This window comes from Bidens hawaiensis, unplaced genomic scaffold, assembly GCF_021521415.1.
Source record: "Bidens hawaiensis isolate Kalapana, Puna unplaced genomic scaffold, B.hawaiensis_p1.1 tig00013980_1, whole genome shotgun sequence".
Lineage (NCBI taxonomy): Eukaryota > Viridiplantae > Streptophyta > Magnoliopsida > Asterales > Asteraceae > Bidens > Bidens hawaiensis.
This window is the reverse complement of record NW_027492196.1, coordinates 139,841-164,303: the sequence shown is the minus strand read 5'-3', so window position 1 is coordinate 164,303 and position 24,463 is coordinate 139,841. Positions and strand designations below refer to the sequence as shown.

Here is a 24,463-nt window from a genome sequence, read left to right as displayed (position 1 = left end):
CAATAAAACAAAGGAGATGGTTACAACATAAACCGTCAAATCCTAATTCTGTGTTCAGAATTCTTTGTCTAATCTGATAAATCGTTTGTATGTACCCATAAATAAGTTTATCTAATAGTGATTGCATGATTCAGAGAATAATCAATGTTTCTATTTATTCATCTACAGTTACATATAAGTTCCAGGTTTGTTTAGATAATTTGATTTCTTGATGGTAGGCTACAAATATATACAACGCGCCATTCCTCCAATTATCATTTCGGTATATTAATAGACATGGTACAGTCGAGTTGTAAGGCGAATTTGGTTTTTTAGACTTTGGAAGTTACGAGTTGAATGTCATTGAACATAGAGCTTTTATTATACAATTGAACTATTCATCAACCATAGTTTTTGAGTCATCTTAGAGCTTTAATTAGAAGCAATTAGGAGTGTCAATCATGTCGGATTGACGAGTTGACTTGAATTGTTTAAGTTGAACCCGGCCCATCTTTTATTCATATGAAAAATGTCAACCCTAAAACGATCCACCTAACTCATTTATATAAACTTGTCAAACATGTTGGTGGGTGATAATCAAGTTTAATTGTAATAGTAAATATGTTAACCGAGTTGGTAATTGTATGTACGACCCGACTTTAGATTATTGTTGAAGTAATATTATGTTCAATTATAATCCTCTCATTTATAAATTATGAAACCATGTAAAAACTAGAAAGTGACAAAACCTTGTTGACGGGTCAACCCAACCCAACCAAACCTAACTATTCAACACAACCTACTTTGTCCTATGCCTCATCCGGTCATTCTTGCGGTCAGTGTTGTAAAAATCCTAACTAGGCATCGATTAATTCTTACGATTAATTCCTGATTAATCGCTAGTCCTCATTTTACTGATTAATTTTGGGCTAGTCGGCCAATGGTCAAATCCGGCCAAAATCGGAGATTTTGACGAGATTCCGACCAAATCAACGGTATTCGGCAAGATTCCAGCAAAAACCAACAATTCCTAGCGAGATTCCGGCCAAAATATGTTTGTGTACATATAAAACTGAAAATTACATATAAAAATGTAGACATGCATATTAAAACTGAAAATAATACATTGAAATCTCATCTTATTAGTCCCGATTAATCTCGATTATCATTAGTCTTCATGGGTTGCATTAAATAAATCTTTAATTTATTATTTTAATTAAACATATACACGCGTGTTTAGTTAACATCCAAAATAATAAATGAGAAAAAATGTCACAGATACAAAAGTTCTCTTATTTGATTGATGATTGATACTAAGCCAACTTTTAAATAATAGGTCTCGTGTTTTGCACGGCCCTGAAATAAACAAAGAAAAAACATCATATATCTCTTTATTCAAACCTATTAAATTAATATTCGAATTATACCATTACCTATTACATAAAATAAAACAGGGATAAAAAAGAAAAAGGAGTATGCTTTAACAGTTTAACATAACCTGTTTAATCGAAAAAGGCTATAGAAAGTATATTTCCAGTTCCGACTTCCGTATTCAACATCAGAAAAGTTTTCGAGTAAAGAAATTCAACAGGGGCGACCTGAGAACACGTGAACACATCGCTTCTTATTTTAAGATTTCTCATGTGTTCTCATGTCACACCTATTAGATGTCTCAACCGTTTGTTATCATGAATTTCCAATGATCGTGTACAAATTATTTATAATGACAGTCAATAGTGTACTACAAATTGTATGGTACTTCATTGCTCGCTATCAGTACATATCTCATTGTACTACATGTACTTCTGCATCCTATATCGGCTAATCATTAGCGTTTTAACTTTATTCTTCAACATGGATTTATCAAATAATATATGTAGTAATTTCTCAATCAACCACAAATTTATCAAATAGAGTTAACATATTTTGAATCAAACACCAACATTTATTCTTCATAAGGTCAAATCATAAATTCTATATTTTCTTTTTTTTTTTTGAATTAAATTACAACAAATTACAATTTAATTTTTTTTCTTTGAAAAACTTAATTAAAGAACCTCCCCCGGTTAAAAATTCCTAACCAGGAGAAGGAAAACCAAAATTACATACTAAGTAACGAGTTTCTTAACCACGCTACCTAATGCAATATAAATTTACCATTAGTATAAGAAAACCGTAAATAAGAAACCAAAACAACATAATTGAACAACTTTAAACCTATACATAACTAAAATTATGACCAACTATCTGGTGGAGATGATATCACTCCTCTTTCCATGTACTTGTTGTTAGGTATTTGGTATTTATTTTTTTAAACATTTATTTTCAGTTTTTTTTTTCTTAAACAAAAAAAAAGCCACTTGAACTAGAAGGGTAAACAAAAAGCACCTCCATGGTTAGAAGGATAAACAAAAAGGCAATTACATATTAGGTAACGGTTAAGCCACTCTGTAATTTACCATTGCATGACGTAAACTATAAAAAAAGATACCGATACAATCAAAGCTGCACACATGGGACTTTTGGTTAAAACTCAAGGCCAACATTATACTAAAGTTAGCATATTTTTTATGGTTTCGTCAAGAAGATTTGAAATTTATTCATCGATAACACCTTCTGGCCCTTTCTAACCCCCGCCACTAAACATAATAACTAAGTCGTAACATCCTTTTTTTAACAATTTTTTTCTCTGAGTCTACATGTGACGTGATTTCAACTGTCCCCAGTTATTTGATACTTTAGGTCCACCTCAAAAACGTCCCCTAGGCGAAAACCACCAATAGACGAAAACCCCAAAAGCCAATACATCCTCAACTATAAACACACCATGAATCCATGATTCATAGCAGGTAATCAACCCGACTTATCCCAACCCATAAGTATTTACCATTTCTTATTTCAATTCTTAAAGACGTCATTAACAGTTCTCACGCCAATTAAGCACGATAAATACACCGTGATTCATCTCATGTAAATCATCCTACATATACAAATTTACTATTTCTTCCAACTCTTGAACTCTTAAGAAACTTGTACTAATTCTCACGCCAAATGTTAATCAGAGTAAACTACCCATCATTTAGCTAGCTTTATAGAATAATATTTTATTTTCTGACTGACTAATATAAACGAAAACTTACTAGAAAAGCAAGCAAGAGTATATTATATGTTTTTCCTTCCTAGTTACAATCAATCAGTCTGGAGCCAAAATATATCATCATCCATCCACCTAGCACAACAAATATACTAATAATAATTTACAGAGTAAACATCATCGTTTCTCCTTAACACTTTCATTTACATTATAAAGCAAATTCAGTTTCAGATATTCATAAACGCCTCATCGTCGTCACCCAGCTACGCATCGAGGTCAATCAAGTCCTCATCAAAGTCAACAGCTTCTTCTGAACTCTCCAAAGCCTGATCATACACAGCCTGCCCACACTCAACAGTTATAACCAACTAATAACAGTTTTATGATGATAAAAAAACGTACAAAATAATAAAATAACCAACTAATAACAGTTCAAAACTGATTAAAGCGAAAACCAAACCGACACCGTTTTAAACCTCAAACTTGTTACAAAATCAAAACCACAAACCCTAAAAATGCACCTTTTCAAGCTTAGTACCCAAAAACCTTACCTGGGCCAAACCACAGGGACCCATCATTGTAACTAACTCCCAGTTTCAAAAAATAAGAATTATTCAGTTTATGTGGTTGAAACCGAAAACCAAACCAAATTCAAATTCTGTAACTCCAGTTGATTTTCAGTTAAGACCAAAAAAAATCATATAACACAAAAACCGAATTACAAACGAACACCCGTAAAGTGTCGTTTAAAAAACACGCTAATAAAAACGTACCTTGCTTTCTTGCATATCATTAACAACATTAAGCAATCTACGGTACTGTTCTCTTGCCTCGGGATACTGAACCATAGATTTAACCCTTGCAAGGGCCTTTTGTAAACGCTGTTCAGTTTGTTTCCTGCCTTCTTTAAAAAAGTCATCATCTTCCTCTTTTGCTGGATTAGCAGCTTCGTTTGCACTCTCGGTAACCGCTTCGGGTTTAAAACCTTTCAAACCGCGCCCCTTACGCCTCCACCGCAGTATTACTTTGTCAAGTATTCCAACCGACCATACTATCTTTTTGTAGTTTTTTCTTACCTGGTGCCCTCTAACGTGCGCCTGATAAACAGGTGTTAAACAAGTTGTTAACATAAAGTTGTTTATGAATTGGTCAAATTCCCAAAACTAAACGAAACAAGTTAAAACGGAACAAAATTCTATTTTTAACACACAATGCATTAGTCAAACTACATATACTATAATTTATGGTGTTGGGTTATAATTTACGTATAATAAAGTTTGAACTTTAATTTAAGCAAGCTGACAAACGATCCTAAGGATCCAAGCTCACCCTGTCAGGGACTCGGCTCGTTTACATATTTAAAAAATACGGCCAAACGAGCCAACGAGACAAGGTCATGTTGGCTCGACCCGGTTCGTTTACAGACCGAGCCGGCTCGGTTCAACTTTATCAACGAGCCGATTTGAGCAAGCTAAGAGCTTTGTGAGCAACCCTACTTGGTACATACATAATTTGAAATCACGGTTCACCTGAATCTTAACAATTCTTTGCCTCATCATAAGAAAATCTTTCCTCCCTTTCCAGCTACGAAACTTATTCTGTATACGAACCGCAGCAGCATGCACCGGTTCATCATGTTGACCCACCTTAGATGTCTTCAAAGCAAGGAGTGAAAGGGCCCGCTCATCGGACAGCCCAAACTCACTTCCACCATGCTCTTTTAACTGCTTCTTTTGAAACGATTGCACCCTGAACACTTGATGGATTCTAGCAGCAGCTTGAGTTGCATTACAAACAGCAGCTAAGGAGTCCTTTAATGATAACCCGTCACCATAAATCACTGGAGTTGGAGTTCGTTCAGTTACAGTTTGCACGCCTATAGAGGCAGAGGCATCATTACTACCGTTCTTGTTGGCGTCTTTTAGCTTAAGAAGTTGGAGGTGGGTGCTTAAGGCGGCTTCGGCACAGTAGCCTGCGATTCCTTTGTTTCCCTTGCTGGCTGCCAGGTCAGCAGGTGTTTTGCCTGAGTATCTTGGGGTTGGATCTGTTAATGCTCCAGCTGCTGCGCCTTGTGATATCAGAAAAGCTACCGTACGCTCTCTGCAAAACCATACACACACTGACTTTATTGCTAGAAACAGATAATCAAGAATAAGATAATCAATCATAGAACATTTAATCAGATAATTTGCTGTAATAAAACCGACTGTAGAAGAGTCTATGATATTTGATGCGGATCTACAGTTCGAATTCGTAAAAGTCAAATGTTCAGATGTTTAAGTGTGACAAACTACAATTATTTAACGATGCAACACTGTAACAGATGAAATGACCAGAATTGACGTTTGTTAAGAAAAAGGGACAGACATATTGTGACATGTGAGTCAAGTCTCTCCAAGTAAGGGGTAGGGGTGTAAACGAGCCAAGCCGCTCGTGAGCTACTCGAGATCGGCTAGCTAAAAGCTCTAATTGAGAGCCAGGCTTAAATGCTTAATTGCTTAAACGGACTCGAGCCTGAGTCTAAAAATAAAATTGTTTAATAAACGAACGTGAGCCTCTGCACCCAAGCTTCAGTTATCAAGCTCGATTTGGCTTGTAAGTCTAAATAAACCTATTATTTGGATATTAAATATATAATTATATAATAATAGATATATTATAATAATATATAATTAGACAGTGATGTGACCCACCGAGTTCAGGTAGGATGGTGTAGATGGAAGGCAGCCACAGGTATATTGTGCGACAAGAGTTTCCCGACTAAACTAAAGGGAAAATTCTATAGGGTGGCAGTTAGACCTGCAATGCTATATGGAACAGATTGTTGGGCCATCAAGAAGGCACAAGTGCGGAAGATGGAGGTAGCAGAAATGAGAATGCTACGTTGGATGTGTGGGCACACAAGGCTAGACCGAATAAGAAACGTTGTGTTTCGCGAGAGATTAGGGGTGGCGAACATAGCAGACAAGATAAGAGAGTGGAGATTGAGATGGTTTGGACATGTAAAGAGAAGACAGACGACGAATCCTGTTAGATCCGTAGAAAACATTACTATAGAGGGGAGAAGGGGTAGAGGACGACCTAAATTGACTTGGGATGAGAGGATTAGGCATGATTTGATAGACCTAAACCTCTCCGAGGACATGGTTGAGGATAGGATTTCGTGGAGAAGTAGAATTAAAGTTAAGGATTTTTAGAGAGAATTGAATAACTTAGGGCTTAGACTTAACTTATTTAGGTCACATACCATAATGGTATTTCCCTTACATATATTATTATTATTATTATTATTATTATTAGCTTTTATATTGCTGTTAAACTGTGACCTTATTATTAATATTATTATAATTAGTAGTAGTTTTTATATAACTGTTAAACTTTGATTTCCTTTATTTTGCTTCATACACATGTACTTAGAGCCGAGGGTCTCTCTGGAAGCCACCTCTTTATTCCTTTGGATAGAGGTACGGTGTGCCTACATCCCACCCTCCCCAGACCCTACCTATAGCTTTGCTGTCGGTGGGATTTTACTGGGTATGATTGATTGATTGATTGATTGATTATTTATAAACTTATGATAAAAAATAGTATATAATGTTATATATATAAATCTATACCTAGCAAAGAAGTAACTATCCATTGCCACGTGTCACAGTTCTGTGAGCTTAACCTGCTTTTTATTACTTCTCTCATCTCACCTTTCACCCCTTCATAGTATATAAATTTACAACTTGCAAACAAATAAAAATTGATTTTCAATTTTAAACAAATTGGGTTCAAAAAGAGAATTGATTTCCATCTCACACCAACTCACTTTCAATCATGTCCTATCTCAAAATATTGTTTTATAATTCCTAAATCTTCAGTACTAACAATTTAATATTTCCATTATTCAAACCGTGTTAACATGAGTTTCTAACCTAATTAAATTATTATATATAAAAAAGTATTATAAATGTACACAAATTAATTAATAAATAACAAACAAGCTGAGATCAAGCTCTCATAAGTTAAACGACTAGTCGAGCTCAGGCTTGTCTACGCCCCTAAGTAAGGGATAAATAAGTGTTGTCCCTCTACCCTCAAATAATAAGTTCTGTTGCGGCTAAACTTAAAACTGATTACCCCTAAATAATCAGAATCTAATAGACCAAACATCATAAACCGACTTCAAAAACAGCAATAATCTAATAACCAGTTAAGAAATACAGTAAGAGACACAAACACCAACTTTACCTGCCACAAAACGCAGCCCAGTGAAGAGCGGTCCAGCCATTAACATCCCGAAAATTAATACTAACACCCGCAGCAACCGTAGGTACTATAGCCCAATCATAACCTAAAGCCCCAGCAAAATGCAGCACGCCTTGCCCCTCTTCATCCAACACACTAGCACCTTTTCCACCTTCAGCCACCTTGTAAACAAGCCACGCGTGCAGCTTCTCCTTTAACATCTTCTCAAACAATTGATTCTTAGCTTTTTCAGAAGAAAAATCATCTTCAGATGTGACCTTTAGCATCTGATCCCACTCACTGTTATCCTCATGAATCAACGAACGGAGTTGACTCATCAGTTCAGGGTTGTTAACAGTAGGAACGGAATCTTGAGATCCAAGTGACAACAGTTTCACAAATCGTGTAAGTATTTCATTGCCGTCACCGTCCATGTCCTGATTATTAACTTGAAATTCAAATTCTCTAACTTCACTGCATGCGAGGCGGTTGGAACATGTGACATAAAAGTGCACACGTCCTGGTTTGTGATTGGGTGTGTGACAACGAAGGACACCATCGGCCACCACCTCTGCAGGGACTTCTAGTTCTCCAAACATACAGGCCCATTGACAGTGTTGTAATTCTTCTTGACTCCTTAAGAATCGGCCAGTTATCAACACCTGTGTTTAAGGGAAGAGAGAGAATGACACCATATTAATCTAAATCTTCAAAGAAAACAAGTTATGAAAGTTTAGGCCTGTAAACGAACCAACCATTCAGTGAACTGTACAGCAGGAAGTTCATTGATATTCGTAAGAACATGTATACATGTCTAGTTCGTCAATTAATGTTCGTTGACGTTCATTTATGTTAGTTTACGTTTGTTTAAGTTTATGTATTCATTAAAATAAATTTTTATGTCCATTTCAATACAGTCTAGCTTTATATTAAAATAAATTTTTATGTCCATTTCAATACAGTCTAGCTTTATTTTAACTTTTTAGGCACAACAAATTGATATCGATGTTTACTTTTAACTGGTGTTTAGATAGCCATGTTCATTTATATTCGTTCATCTATGTTTGGTTATATTTGTTCATGAATAGTTCGTTTATACTATTAACAAATGAACATAGGCACATTCATTTCCTTAACGTAGGAACATGAACAAAAAAACCCAGTTCGTTTACGTTCGTGAACCACCGAACCGTTCATTTATACCATTAGTGAACGGACATGAACACATTCATTTCTTTAACGAACGAACACGAACAAGAAAAACCTTCACAAGCGAACATAAACAACCATAAAGTTTGTTTATAATAATTAAACGTAAACTTTTAATAATTACTCAACTCAAAACCTGAAAATCATTATTTTTAATATTAACCTTGTTAATCATAAAGTTTGTACCTTGATTTCAGAACCTGCGTTAGCCGAGTTTGGAGAAAAGTCAATGATACTAAACAACTGGTCTTGTGATAGAGATGGGCCCACATAACTGTCCAAATGCACTTGTGGACTAATAATGGAATCATCGACTCCATTTTCATTTTCAACAGCTTCCCAATACGTCCCGGAAGTCGACTGCGCTTGTGACTCCTTCACATCTCCAAGTTCTTTGGTCATCCACCGGTCAAAGCTGTCAAGTTTCTTTAAACCTTCCTTCATTACTTCCAAAAATGGTGGTTTCAGAGAACCAGATTTGGTTTCATCTAAAATGGAAATTAAATTAGTTTCCAAATTTGGTTTCCAGCCATCTTCATCTGGTAAATAGAACTCAAAGCTTCCTTGCGAAATAAGCTTATGCTGATCATTGGTGTTTGTGGTCTCAAATGAGTTGACCATATCAGCAAAGTTAACATCTTCTTGAAAACGAGAGGGGAGATTATTATATCCTGCATCAGCCTGCAAATTTTTTAAAAAATAGCACTTAGCATTTGTTAAGAAATTGAGAGTCTCCGTACAAAAACCGAAATAACCAACATAACCAACCCGACACAGCCGGACCTAATCGAAAACCGATGGTTGAATTTATGTGTTTTAGAAAACATATTTCTCGGTTCAGTTTTGGGTTTGCTATCAACCAAAAACCGAAAACACACAAACAAAACCCAATCAAAAACCCACGGTTGGTTTTATAATTTAAAACACGATTTTTTGGCTCGATTTTGGTTTTGCTATCAATACGAAAACCTAAACCAAACCCAAAAAAAAATCCAACAGTTTGGTTCTACATTGTTATAAACCGATTTTTTGTTCACTTTTGGTTTAGCTATCGAACATGAACAAAAAATAAAAAACCTAACCCGTTGTGAAAACCAAAAAAAAAAAACAAAACCAAATGATAATCAAATTCTCGCTTTTTTGGTTCGGTTTGAGCCCAAAATGTTTAAGCATAAATAGTAAAACCATAAAAAGAAACTCACTGAAAACTAAAAAAACTGAATCCATGGTGAATACCAAAAAACCAGAAACCAAACTGTTTTCACAAACCCAAGAACCGAATTTTTGGTTTTTGGTCGGATTTGAGCCCGAAACCGACCCATTAACACCTTGAGACAGTTGAAGCTACAAACAAGATGAACATAATAAAAGAGTTAAAATAAATTATCAAATGTGTAGTACCTGCCACCCTGCACTTCCTCTGAACTGCATTTTATCAAATTCATCTGGCATCATTTGACGGGTGCTTGTATCATAAGACTGTGTTGACTGATAGCTAGCAGATTCACTTCCTGCATTGTAGCTTTCAAAAGGATATAGCAAGCCAGCATCAAGATTGTTCCCATCTTTATCCCCTTGCATGAGTGATATAAAGCTCATATCAGGATTTACTTGAGCTTTTCCATCATAATCATCTGTAAACGAATTTGTAAATTTGATCAGCTTTGGACTTTTATACAATAAGCAAAGAATCCAGCTGCTAACCGGGTTGGCAGGTCAAACGTAAAAATCCTCTCACGTGTCTGAACCCAAAAACAACACGTGTATTTGCAGATTGACACGTGTATGACCCGTTTAACCCCAAAAAAAAAACATACAGTTTCTTTAAAAAAGAAATTTCATAAAATTTAAAATTCTAAAATTACATATTATTTTTATCACTGAACTATGTTTAAACTAAGCCAATTTATTTATAAAAAAATTAACTTTGGCATCGGAAATTACCCAATAGTTAACATTATTATATAAAACACATTTTCAAAACAAAACAATAAAAAGATTAAAACTTGTCCGATTGACACAAACACGGCTCGTTTAGATAAACATATTCTCAGGTCCGACACCCGAAACCGTTTAGTCTAAACCAAAACCTTCAAATTTCGTGTTAGGTTCGGGTCGCGTAAAAAATTCACCCCCCTAAAAGAATCTAAAATTTATGCATCAAGTAATCTATACAAGGAATTACTTGATGAAGGAACAGGATAATAAGGCATAGAGAATGGATCATCAGTCTTTGCAGTAGCTGTTGGTTGCAAGTTAACAATAGAGCTATATCTGGAAGTAGATTGGTGAGAATATGCTGCATAAAAACCCCATTTCCAAGTCAATAATATTTTAAAGATAGTTAAAAAGAAAAAAAAATATCAAATAGGGTCGAAAGTCGCGTTAAGTGTATTTCTAATGACACGCGTCATATCTGACACCAGCTTAGGAGTGTTATCAGTTTATTCGATTCAGTTTATTCGGTTTTAAATTTTTTTGGCCCTAACCAAAATAAATATAGTGTCTAACCAAACCGGATTTAATTAATTAAACCAATCCGTTCGGTTTATTCAATTGAATTTGGTTCAGTTATCTGAATAAGCAACATATTTTTTGCTGGAAACTGTACTCACAATTTGGAAATGGTTAAAAACCGACCTGAAAACTGAATTCGCAATTCAGTTCAGTCTTTCAGAACTCACAAAACGGTTATTATTCTGTTTCTCTCTCAGTTCAGTTTTTTAGTAGATAAATATTTTTAGGCAAAACACACTTTTGTTCTATCAAACCCGACCATAACGTCTCAACAACTACCAATCACTTAACCGGCCCGTTTTGCCACTTATATAGAAAATGAAAAGGATAACATGAACACACCTGACTCAGCATCCTCATATTCTGAGGCATGTGTGCTATTCTCTGTGGTTTGTGAAGCAACTGGATGATTATATGTGCTAAACTTAGAAGACACGGAACTATCGACCTCAGAAGTAGATACGTTTTCTTCACTTTCCAAAGAGTTGGGAGTAGCCTCTCTAGCACGGTGCGTGTTTGTCCTATTTCCCTGATACATACAGTGAATTGTTAGTAAAAAAAGTTATATTCTATTTAAGAGGTTTTAAAGTAAACACACACACACATATAGTAACGACAAAACAGAGGAATCTAGTCAAACAAAATCATGGTTACAAGCGTTTTTTAGTGGTTAGAATTAAGAAGTAATTTCAGAGGCTAATATTCTTAGGGATATCACATGAACTACATTGTTGCATTTAGTTTTGGATGGAGAGAGAATAGAGTTTCTGGTTGGAAAAAAAACCTCTTAACTGTATTAGTGACATTGTACCAAAAGCGACTACAACATATTAATTTGATTGAAACAAAACCAAAAAACAAAGCAAGAAAAACAGAGATTAAAATTGGACCAACCTTTACTTCACGGTAGTGCACTAGGACAATATTTGATAGCTCCCTGCAACAACAGTATACATATAAGAGGGTGATAAACTCCAAGCCGAACACTTTATTTGAACTTTTAAAAATCCAATCGTTTATACTTTAAATATTATAAACTTTCTAACCTTTAGTTTCAGGATGTTTTATTAAGACGGTAAAAGGAATCAGAAATAGTTTCAAGAGACTTTCATCCTTATGACTAATTTTAAACTTGTACATATAAATATAAAAAATCTTTTGAAATTTCAATGGAGCTTAAATGAACTTGAAACCAAAATGTCCATCTACTTCCATTATTACTTTCCTTAATTTAAGTAAAGTCGGAGTGATCTTGGTTTTGATATGTGCAACACGCTCCGGTCTGTTTTGATCCATAAAGTCGATGCGTAATCCCAGATGAGCAATGCTTTTGTTTTTTAAAAATACTCAAAAATTATGTATAGATAATCTCATAACTCGTTAACTTTTAAACACTCAAAAGTAAGAGTTTAAAATAAATAAACTAAAAAAAGATATAGTGCTACAAAAGAAGTTTTACATATAACCAAAATAAGTCTTTTAACCCTGTGTACAAGTAGTCTATGCATAAGATACAAGTAATCTATGCAGAAACTCACTTTAACTCACAAATGCGTGTATCACACATTATGCGATTAAGAGCGCATCATCCTCACATCATGGAATTGCAGTGCACCGCGCATGATGCACGCATTTGATAACCAAGAAAGGTTTATGCACCAACTATATCATTTTGTGTTGATTTAAAAGTGCACGGGTTGGAGAATGACTTAAGAAAACACACACACACACACACTAGAAAGGAACTTTCACTCACTCTTCAAGCAACCAATAACTACGCCTCTGAAAATTTTCATTCTCTTCTCCATGAGCATAGTAGCAGTGGAGCACATCAATGCTTCCAGCCTAAACAACATTTAGTGAAACTTATAAGGCTAAAAAAACAGACAAGAAATAAAGTGTTAGAAATTTGAATGCTTCTATAGAAAAAACTATGAAAAAAAGAAGATCACCAAATACTGAATAAGTAGAAAATAGACCCTCAAAACTTACTTTAAGCCTTTCATGAGCTTCTTTGACCGTTTTCCCATCTTTTTTCTTTCTCCAGTTATGTCCATCTTTTCTAAAGTACCTTAACACCTTCCGGTCAAACAGAAAAAGTGAGCCATCTGAAAAGAAGCATACATATCAGTTCATCATGTCTAAATGTACCAAGTATAAGTAAACAAGTGTCAGTGTGTTTAAAAAAAATCATACTAGGAGGCCTATTTCCAGGCTCTGTGGCAATGCGAAACTTCGTATAGTTTCGTAGAATTTCACATATCTCAGCAGGTCGAAGCCATCGATGCTGTGCTTCCGAAAGTATTTGCTCGATATCTACATTTAGCCACCAAGTCAGTCAAAATAGGTAAGTAAAACGGTCAAAGCAACTTCAAATAGCAAAAAAAACTATAAAGCCAGCCGCATCCATCATCTACTCTAAAGCAAAGCGGATTATCACTGTCACTTTACTAACTCATAAAGCTAACGCACAAAGTCCTTCAATCAACACTCATGCAGACCATAAAAACCCTAACTACAACCAGAAGCAAAATAAACACAAATCAATCAACTCTAAGCTCAATCGAACACTTCATAAACACTGATGCATCTGCATACGAACAAAATACGATCATCCGAGATCGTACAAACCCTAACTTACGAAAACCTACATTAACAACAATCAGCAACACAAATCGCAATAAGGAGCAGTAAGTGAAAGTGAAACTGACCTAATTGAGCACCGAGCGCGTACCGACGACCTTCCGCCATCAGATCTCAGAGTAGAACTAACCTACAGGTCACTTTAGCGATGTATAGGTCGAAATTTTATATAATTTACTATAAAACTATTACAATAAAGTGGCAGGCAAACGGGCAACAAGCTGCGCCGCAACCCCAAGGTGGCAGTCTAATCGTTGAGCTGGAGGTGAAACGTACACCTTACTGAAAGTGATTTGATTTGATTGATGGCGATGAGAAATTAGGGTTTGTGAATTGGGGGAAAATTGTAAGGCTGAGGGGTGTGGGGCGGGCCGCCAGAGCCCCTCCGCACGCCCCCAGGCGCTAACACCACACCACCAGGGCGCTAGCGGGGGCGCTAACGCGAAAAACAATGTAGGCGTGAGCCGGTTAGCGGGAGAAGAGAGAGGGCTGCACAACTTTTGATGGTTTTTTGACCGTTGGGAGCCGAACAAACCAAAAAAAAAATATTTTTCCTATATAATTATACCCCGTTTCACCCATTTTTATACCAAAACTTCAAACCTTCACCCAAAATCAATTCATCTTCTCAACTTTTTTTTAAAAAAAATGGCTGAAAATTGGTTCCCAAACCTTGATTCAGATTATCTTGACGATGATTTATGGTCGTATAAATTCAACAAAACCATGGAGGTGGTCTCTTATGACAAAAAGGAAAAAAGTCGAATGAGAGATTTGGACTTTCTTACTAGAGACTTCAGTAACCTAAATCCGGTCGATCAAATGCTAATGGAAAAGCAAAAGGAACGTATCCGAAAGAGGTTGATCGAAGAAGACCAAGCCGAAGAATAAGAATAATGTTTTTTTTTAGTACTTTAATTTTTATTTTATTTTTAGATATTAATGTGTTTTTTTATTAATGTGTGTTTTTTTTAATAATTTATGAGTTTTTTTAATAATACGTTGTTTGAATATATTTATAAAAAAATAAAAAAAAAATTCGCTGGAGCCCCTGCTGGAGCCCCTCCACACCAGGGCTAGAGACTCCAACGGGAGCTCCAACACCCCCTTATCCAGTTTCTCTCTCTGCCACACGTCATAATATTATTGGTTGGAGCCCCCATTAAAGCCCCCCACGTGTGGGGCTTCAACGGGGGCGCTAGAGCCCCTCTGCTCGCGCCCCCAGGCGCTAACACCACACCACCAGGGCGCTAACGCGAAAAACAATGCAGGCGTGAGCCGGTTAGCGGGAGAAGAGAGAGGGCTGCACAACTTTTGATGGTTTTTTGACCGTTGGGAGCCGAACAAACCAAAAAAAAAATATTTTTCCTATATAATTATACCCCATTTCACCCATTTTTATACCAAAACTTCAAACCTTCACCCAAAATCAATTCATCTTCTCAACTTTTTTTTTAAAAAAATGGCTGGAAATTGGTTCCCAAACCTTGATTCAGATTATCTTGACGATGATTTATGGTCGTCACCGCACCAACCGATGTTTTATTCGAAGCCGCAAGAATCATCCGGCTTTCAACCATCCAACACACAACCGTCTCCTAACTTTGTTGTTCCGGAGACACAAGAATCACACGGTGAAGCTACGGGACCAAAAAGACGCGTCCACCGGAAAAAACAAGTTGCAACGGACGGGTCGGGACCGGCTTCGACTCCGAGGACGAAACGGAAAGCCACTCCGTGGTCATCGGATGAGAAGGAAGCCTTGTGTCGGGCTTGGATAGTCATTTCTGAGGATCGGCGTTGCGGTAATTGTTTTAACGTTTTTAAAAATGATTTTTAATAAAAAAGTTAAATAAAAAAGTTAAATGGAAATCTAATTTATTTAGTCATTTTGCAGCCGACTACCAAAAGAGCAAGATTTTTTGGACAAAGGTTAGGGAGACGTTCTACATGCTCGTTGGGAGTACAGAGCGGAACGCCGATATGATTTCGGGTCGGTGGTCCGAAATCAGAAAATTTGTCGGCTTGTTTACTAATCTTTTCAACAGGAACAGCGGTCGTATGAGACCAAGTGGCAGTGATGATTTGGCGGTTTACAATTTCACGTTCGAAGAGTGGAAGCAGGAGTGTTTGCGGAGGTATGAGATGGTGAAGACGTGGGACGATTTAAAGTTGTGGGAGAGGTTGAAAAGGTGTTCCAAGTGGGTTGAGCTGGTGGCGCCGGACTTTGATGCGGAAGTAAGGCCGAAACGGACTAAAACTAGTTCGTCTGGAGCGTATAGCACTTCAACCGGGTCGGATTGCCGCGTTGGATTCGACCTAAACATTGCGGAGGAGGAAACGTCTTCACCGCCGAGGAGGTGGCCATTGGAAAGGGACGCCAAGGGGAAAAAACCGGCTGAGGGGGAAGCCGTAAACATCGCCAATCTTGTTGAATCCCTCAATAAATTCAACAAAACCATGGAGGTGGTCTCTTATGACAAAAAGGAAAAAAGTCGAATGAGAGATTTGGACTTTCTTACTAGAGACTTCAGTAACCTAAATCCGGTCGATCAAATGCTAATGAAAAAGCAAAAGGAACGTATCCGAAAGAGGTTGATCGAAGAAGACCAAGCCGAAGAATAAGAAGAATGTTTTTTTAGTACTTTAATTTTTATTTTATTTTTAGATATTAATGTGTTTTTTTATTAATGTGTGTTTTTTTTAATAATTTATGAGTTTTTTTAATAATACGTTGTTTGAATATATTTATAAAAAAATAAAAAAAAAATTCGCTGGAGCCCCTCCACACCAGGGCCAGAGACTCCAACGGGGGCTCCAACACCCCCCTTATCCAGTTTCTCTCTCTGCCACACGTCATAATATTATTGGTTAGAGCCCCCATTAAAGCCCCCCACACCCCTCAACCTAAAGAAAGAAAAACGTCAAATGGAGAACAGTGTAAAGATTAAATAGGAAGGAAGGAAAAGGAAGGAAGGAGCCGCCGAAATGGAAGACAGTTAAGAGAGTGTGAGAGAGAAAGTTGACGTCGTTATTTGTGTAAGTTTCAGCGTTTTTTCCACTATGGTGCCTTTAATACACCAAGCCCAGCAGGCCTATAAACGAATCAAACGTTCAGCAAACTGTTCATGAACTATCTGACGAAAAAAGTTCGTTATGTTTTCATAGAATGTAATGAAATAATATCTAGATGAGTCAACTATTTGTTCATTTAGGCGTGTTTATTTATGTTCGTTTATCTTAGTTTGTGTTCATTTACATTTGTTCGTATATGTTTATTTATGTTCGTTTATATCTATTCAGTTATGTACGTGAATTGTTCGCTTGGATTTTAAACAAAACAAACATAAGCGAGCACGAACATGTTCATTTTTTAAATCTGTTCGATTACATGTTTGTGTTCGTTCGGTTTGTTTACAAGCCTAGACGAAGGGAGTGTGTGAGAACTGGGATGAGATTGGGTGGTTAAATGTAAATAATATATTGCTTGGTATGATATTGATAAAAGTTATTATATAGGTTGTATAATTTCGTAAGTTGTCACGTTAGTTTTTTCTTTACTTGTTAAACATTTACCTCGAAGCTAACCCTAAGGAGAACCAACCAAAGAATACGAGTGCTACTACTATGGTGAGATGAGACACTGGGAAAAATTGTCCTAGGTACTTGGCTAAGTTGAAGAATATTATATACGTTATCTACAAGGTTAAATGACGTTAGGAAGCTATGAGCATGAAATTTGTGTTGTATCTATTGCAAGTAAAATGACGTTAGGAAGCTATGAGATTGTGATGAGCTAAGGTTAAGGGAGAACAATAAATTGTAATATTTTGATTATAGTTATAAAAAATTGTTATTCCATATGATTCATTCAAAAAGCTTATCTAATTAGTTTGTTTCCACTGCCTATTACTTTGATAATACTAAATGATTCATGTTCAATATGAATTTAATGTTTATCTAATTCATTCAAAGAATTAGATAAGCTGCTTAATGTTATATTGATCAAGGGTTCAACTCCGATCCCAACAATGTATTTCATGTTATAAAGTACATGGATTTTACAAGCAATTTTGAATTTATATTTATAGAAATATATATTTTTTAAACGGCAAAATATCATAGAAATATTTACCACCAAACACATGTATGTGTGGTGTTAAATTAAGTTGTTATCTGTTAGAATTATGAATTTGGGGTTTAAGACAGAAAAAAAAGATAAATTATGAATTTGGAGTTTAAGGCAGAAAAAAAAAAGAAGAATTGTGAAATACATGATGTTCGAGTAGGGATGAGCAAACATGTACCACTACGAATCAATACCAAATTTTGAGTTTTCAGTATTAGTACGGTACTGATATTTTGCGAATTTTGGCTTTAGTACTGGTAAAAAAACACGAACATTTCGGTAGCGATACTAAGAATTTAGAAAAATCGGCGCCGGTACCAGTTATATCGGTGAGCACTAAGCTTGCATGTGCACATATGAATTATTGTACTTGAAGATGATGATTCTGTTTGGAATGGACTATGGAGCACGCTTCTCATTCAGAGTCACACATGCAAACAATGTATCTAACCTTGTTTATCCTACGTATATATGTAACAATAATTACGCATAGGTTAGTTTTGACACTGCATTACGTATATATAAATAGTTAACTGACACGTATCTAAATAATTTAAAAAACTAGAGAAACACAATAAAAACAATTTTATACTTCTTAACTGAACATGCCCGTAAATACATGTTTTTGCACCAAGTTTAGTCACTAGTTAGTACATCTAATAGAACCATAGTGTTTTCGTGGATAAAGACACAGTACTCACACAGAATAGGTGGATGAATCTTACTCAGAATTAATAAAATGAAAGAAAAACCAATATTCACAGTAATGAGGTGGATGAATCTTACACAAAAACACCGACAATCGCTCTCCTTACACTTGTGTTAATAAACTCGTTCTATCAAAAGTGATACCAACAGATATCTACCCTTCAATTCTATTTTGTTAGATGATTGAAAGATAAAATCAATCAAATTAGATGCTATTCAAACATATACTCTACTTGAAGCCATGAAAGCACAAGGAAAAATCAATTTGGTGTCTTGTGTAATTCTTTAAGAATCTCTTGGGATAGTTGGTTTGCACTATACTCAAGCCCAAAGCTTCTAACAATTTCTATATTTGGATTCATCAGATACCTGACAATTGGTAAATTGAAAAACAATGAAATAAAGATTTGGTTTTGCATAGTGTAGCTTAATTGTGTAAAAAAAGAGAAAAAGAAAAGGCACAATTATTGACTTTTTATCTAGTTCTACCATTTTTATATTTTTATAAACGAAGATAACTTTTATAAAAAATCTACCACTACTTTTACATACTTCATTACTTAAAAAAAGGTACTGCTATAAAATCAAATATTTTATTCTATATAATTTGAGTATAGTATTGCGAGAAAGAAAAAACTGTACTCCGTGTACTTGTATATACAAGGCAGCATGATTATAAATGGGGATATAAGTGAGCCTAGCCTAGCCGAGCCGAGCCGAGCCCGAGCTTGACTAGGCTTGGCTCCTTCAACTTACATAGAGCTCGAGCCCAGCTCAATTTATTAGTTCTTAATTAAATTATTATTTTTACATATATTTAATTGAACTTTGTATAAATAACATAATATGTGTGTGTAAGAATTAGATAATGACCAACAAAAAAAAAAACAGGAGTGATTTTGGAAAGTATAACTCACATGCTGTGTGAAGTATCAACAAGATAATCATCCCCATCTTCTTCAATCTTCTTAAAAAACACTCTATACTCATTTGCCATCTGTTTAACCGCTCCAACCGGTCCAGTTAGACCCATAATTCTCTCATCAAATTCTGCACTCCATGTTTTAAACAAACATTTTATTATTAGACCGTTTTAAACATTTACTTTTATGAGTCAAAACAAATAAAAATTAGGAACATGTTAAAACAATAACCAACCTTTGAGATAAGCACGAAGATGAGATGGTGTATCGCGCTGCGGGTCCATAGTAACAAACACAGGTTTTACCTTAATTTTGTGTTTTGAATCTAATGTATTGATAGCCTTGGCCAATTTCACAAGTTCGGCGGGCCCCACATCGGGAGATGATGTATAACCAAAGTAAATAAGTATCCAATCTTCCCCTTGAAGGTCCTTTTCTGTAACTAATTTACCATCTGAACTAACTAACTTGAAGGGCCCACCAATAACCGGACCGTTTCGTGAACTACACCCATCGTTTTTACACTGTCCTGATTAGTTAAAAGAATAGAAATTAGGCCTGTAAACGAACCAAACGAACAACGGAACATGCTTGTTTTTGTTCATTAACTTTAACAGAACAAACGAATGAACACGAACAGTTAAACGAACTGGGTTTTCTTGTTCGTGTTCGTTAGTTAACAGTATAAACAAACAGTTCATGAACGCCAACAAATGAACATGACTGAGCATAGATAAATGAACATAACTAAGCTAAAACCAATAAAAAGCAAACGTGAATAACAATGAAATGTTCCTAAAAATTTACTAAAGCCAGACTAAATTGTAATGGGCTTTAAAAAATTAAATGAATATATTAACTAACAAACTTAAACAAATGTAAACCAATGAGCATACATGAACGTAAAAGAACGAACATAAATGAATGAACAAGACATGTGTCCATGTTCGTTCGTTTATTAAACAAACGAACATAAATGAACCTCCCGCCTAACGGTTCACTGAATGTAAGGCTCGACAAGCCTGCTATTAATAATAACATAGCATCAACTATACCCGTCCTACAAAACACAAACCATTTTGACCCGTTCGGTTCGTTTCAGACCTACCATTAATAACAACATCGTCCTGGACAACGTTCTCACTGCGAATGAAGTCTGACTTAAGTTGACCATTTCATGTATAATCATTGTAACATCATAACTAATAACATGGACTAATTTAGAGAAATATACAACTTTAAACATTGATATTAACTTATTAAGTAATCTTTCAATTCAATTAAGTCATTTCAAGCATGAAGTACATCAAAATGAATATCGTGATCATAATTAAGATCTAACCTCTATGAATAGCTCTCCTCTCATCATTTATATGCATAATAACAAGTCCTCCACCGATCCCACCAATAAGACCAAATGGCTACAATAGAAGTTACAATGCCACAATAAGCATCAATGCTAGCATAATAACTATACACATAATTCATGTGAGTTAACTTACAAGCACGTAGGATCGCCATGATGATGATGAAGAAGAGAATTGTTCACGACCCTGTTCCAATAACCGACCATTCTTATTTGGCATTTTTGCTGCTCTCATGTAACTTGAAGAATGAAACATCTTCTGTGTACCACCATACCTACCAGCGAGTCAAACAAATTTAGCCCTAAACTGATTTCCAAATAAACAAATACACAACCATTTGACCCTCAGTTGACCTAAAAATGCAGAAATCACCATTTGAGCCTCAGTTGACCTAAAGTGTAGAAGTTACCATTTTACCCTCAGTTGAGCTAAAAGTGCAGATATCACCATTTAACCTCAGTTGACCTTAAAGTGCAGAACTTACCATTTAACACTCAGTTGACCTAATAGTGCAAAAAATAACACTCAGTTGACCTAAAAGTGGGATATCACCATTTAACACTCAGTTGACCTAAAGTGTAGAAACTACCATTTAATCCTCCGTTAATCTAAAGTGCAGAAATTACCAATTTACCGTCAGTTGACCTAAAAGTGCAGATATCACCATTACCAGGGTAAAACCACATATAACAACTGATCATTGTTCCAACAAATTCACAGTTCCACCACAATCATATTCAGATCATATATTGACATGTAGTTACGGCTGTTTCAATTTCTGCATTCATGAAGCTGTGAGTAAAACTAAGAGCAAAAACCCTAAGTAGACCTAAAAGTAGAAAAATAACCATTTCACAAAGTAAAACTACAATTAATCAATATCTACATCTAATTCGTTAACTACAGCAGTTTCACAAACCCTAAGTTGACCTAAACTAACTGCAGAAATCGCTATTTAACAAACTAGTTTCAGCTAACAAGTTACGAAGAATAATGCTACCGAGAATAATAATAATAATAACCTTGTTCGAGAAAACAGAGCCTGTACGGACCTCTTTCCAATGGAGTTCCACAAAACCTTGAAAACAGTCATGGATGAAACAACTGATCAACGATGACTATTCAAAACCCTAATTTGAATTCAATAAACCCTAACACTCGGTGTTGTGGGTTATATTAGTGGAAAGGAGTGTTGTTTTGGATTAGTTTTCTTCTTGTCCAAGAATCAAAATTTTCTAAATTCGTTTTAGTTTTCTTGTTATTCAAGAAATGTGAAAAGAATTTGATGCTTATGTATAAAATTTCTATATCGTTGAACTAATAATAAGAATTATAGCTATAATAATAATTATAGTAGCACTAGAATATAATAGAGTAACCATTATTGTTGACCTCATTTTTCCCGTAGTGTAACTGATTAATCTTAGTTTAGAGCAATAGAATAATAATAACCGACTACAGGTAGTGTAATTAAGTGTTTTTTTAATGTGGTGTTATGATAAAATGCTTGAGTTCTTTACCGCAAACTCAAGCTCGATCCTCACAGGTAACACGTTGGGGAGAGCATGGATGACTCAAGGAAAGAAGAATCGGGATCTTTATGATTTCCGGTTCAATCTCGATGGCGTCCGGGTTTTATCATCAGTGGACCTTCGGGGTAGGTTTTCTCCGGAACTAGAGATAACTTGGAGGCACTTAAGGGTTCCGTTATAGTTCCATACAGCTTGGTTGGGCTAGCTAGTGGTGGCCTTTGCCATTGGGTCACCCAATACGTAGCATCTGGACAATTCTTTGTTTGTTGACCGTTAAAAAAATAGAGTAGTTATTAATACGCACCTAGAAAATCCCGATCCCAAAAATACAAAATATCTGGTATCGGTACCGAAATGTTCGGTTCAGTACCGATATTTCATGCAAAGTTCGAGAAATATCGGTACCGAAAACTAAAAAAATTGTACTAACTCGCAACTGGTACCGAAAACGTTCATCCATATGCATATATATCAATAACATATAATTGTTTACATATATACCGAAATAACGTATACGTGGGAACCGCTTGAAGAATGCCTCCTCACGTTAGAAGGAAGAAAAAAAATCTTAGGTGCATGTGTTGTGGATGTGAATGTTTATTATCTATTTTCTCTGATATTGAAATGCCCGAAAAGTAACTTCTATTGCTTTCAATGCAGTCTTAAAGCAACTCGTCATGTGCCCGGGACAGGGTTGTTCACGAGCCGAGCCGAACCAAACGAAGGCTTGCTCGTTAATTGGCTCGTTTACAACCGATCCAAACCGAACTGATGAAATTCGTACCGAGCGAAAACCGAAACGAGCCAAAATCTAATCGAGCATTTTTTTTATCGAACATTGAGCGATTTTGAGCATTATTTATTTCTTTTTCACTTTAAAATTTTCAATAAAAAACAAATTTCATCATCATCGTACTCAGTATATCCCACTAATAGCAAAACTATGGTAGGGTCTGAGGAGGGTAAGATGTAGACAGCCTTACCTCTACCCCATAGGGATAGAGAAGTTGCTTCCGGTAAAAAACAAATTTGAAGGTTATAAATAATATATTTAATAAATAAATTAGTAGTTTTTGGACAAACGTGAAATAAATTGTAAATTTTTATTAAAAATAAGTTTGAGGTGAGATATAATTAGGGGTGAGCAAGATAAGGGTCGGACCCTTGAAACCCGGTTACCCGACTCGCAAAACCCTTAATTAGATCCGAATATATAATATGGGTCGGCTAAAGGGTATTTAAAATTCACCTTAAAGGGTAAAAGGGTTTTAAGGGTCCTACCCTTTTTCAAACCCTTTACCCGTTTACTAGTTTCTAGATAGATATGTATGAGATTCGCGATTAATCTGAAATTTAGGAGAGATACATATTTCATATGAGGTTTATCCGAAATTTCCCAATTACTACGAAAAATAAAAATAAAGGGTCATACCTACTAATTAGAAACATATATATGGGAATCACTGAATTATTCTCTACATGAAATTTGTAAATGTGAATATTTCAGTTTAAATGGATGATTAACTTTTAAAGTTAGACTTTACTATGTTATTAAATGAAAGTATAATTGTTCTAGGATTCATATTTTAAAGTCATATATGAGATATGCAATTAGTAAATGAAGAAAAAGATATGTGATTACTACCTTAAAAGGTAAAGGATTGGACTCTTAAAACCTTTATTTATACCCGACCCTTTTATTGTTTAGAGGGTAGGGTCTAGGGTCCACGTTTCTTCCTAAAAGGGTAAAGGGTCCAGGTAGGGTATTAGGTAAAAGGGTAGGGTCTTACCCTTTGAACAACCCTAGATATAATGATCATGTAAACAAACTTCTAGTATTATAAAAACTTGAAGCGGACAAATAAAACTATAAAATTGACGAAACATGAAAAATTTTAAGAGTTTAAAAAAATTGTAAGCTTATATTTATGTGTTTTGCATATATATTTATATATTTGTTTATATATAATTATTATATTATATATATAAAAGAGAAGTTTGATGTCACTAACCAAGTGGTGACACCAAACTTGTCCATACAATTTTGATTTTCCTTTTTAGTATTAGTAGCATAGCGAACTTAACGAGAACCGACCTAACGTCAATTTTTGTTTACGTAACGGAAACAG

The 24,463-nt window shown here is 35.4% G+C and overlaps 2 protein-coding genes and 1 long non-coding RNA gene across 3 annotated transcripts; all 3 read right to left on the bottom strand.

Annotated features, from left to right (window-relative positions):
* Nucleotides 1–1,258: 1,258 nt before the first annotated feature.
* Nucleotides 1,259–1,943, bottom strand: LOC143545547 (uncharacterized). Its single transcript, XR_013137446.1, has 2 exons — nucleotides 1,478–1,943; nucleotides 1,259–1,335 (listed from the first exon to the last, which is right to left on the bottom strand). It is a non-coding gene; the product is annotated as an uncharacterized LOC143545547 (long non-coding RNA).
* A 1,161-nt stretch (nucleotides 1,944–3,104) lies between these two features.
* LOC143545561 (calmodulin-binding transcription activator 3-like) lies at nucleotides 3,105–13,992 on the bottom strand. Its single transcript, XM_077037430.1, has 14 exons — nucleotides 13,915–13,992; nucleotides 13,744–13,825; nucleotides 13,229–13,348; nucleotides 13,025–13,140; nucleotides 12,789–12,877; nucleotides 11,927–11,969; nucleotides 11,375–11,561; nucleotides 10,701–10,814; nucleotides 9,917–10,149; nucleotides 8,702–9,196; nucleotides 7,310–7,968; nucleotides 4,603–5,173; nucleotides 3,847–4,170; nucleotides 3,105–3,414 (listed from the first exon to the last, which is right to left on the bottom strand). The coding sequence occupies exons 2-14, from the start codon at nucleotides 13,781–13,783 to the stop codon at nucleotides 3,337–3,339; spliced, it is 3,069 nt and encodes a 1,022-aa protein (XP_076893545.1). The 5' UTR covers nucleotides 13,784–13,825; nucleotides 13,915–13,992; the 3' UTR covers nucleotides 3,105–3,336.
* Nucleotides 13,993–18,571: 4,579 nt separating this feature from the next.
* Nucleotides 18,572–22,081, bottom strand: LOC143545546 (protein SCO1 homolog 2, mitochondrial-like). Its single transcript, XM_077037418.1, has 6 exons — nucleotides 21,825–22,081; nucleotides 20,938–21,076; nucleotides 20,778–20,856; nucleotides 19,671–19,964; nucleotides 19,430–19,562; nucleotides 18,572–18,881 (listed from the first exon to the last, which is right to left on the bottom strand). The coding sequence occupies exons 1-6, from the start codon at nucleotides 21,893–21,895 to the stop codon at nucleotides 18,773–18,775; spliced, it is 825 nt and encodes a 274-aa protein (XP_076893533.1). The 5' UTR covers nucleotides 21,896–22,081; the 3' UTR covers nucleotides 18,572–18,772.
* Nucleotides 22,082–24,463: the final 2,382 nt, after the last annotated feature.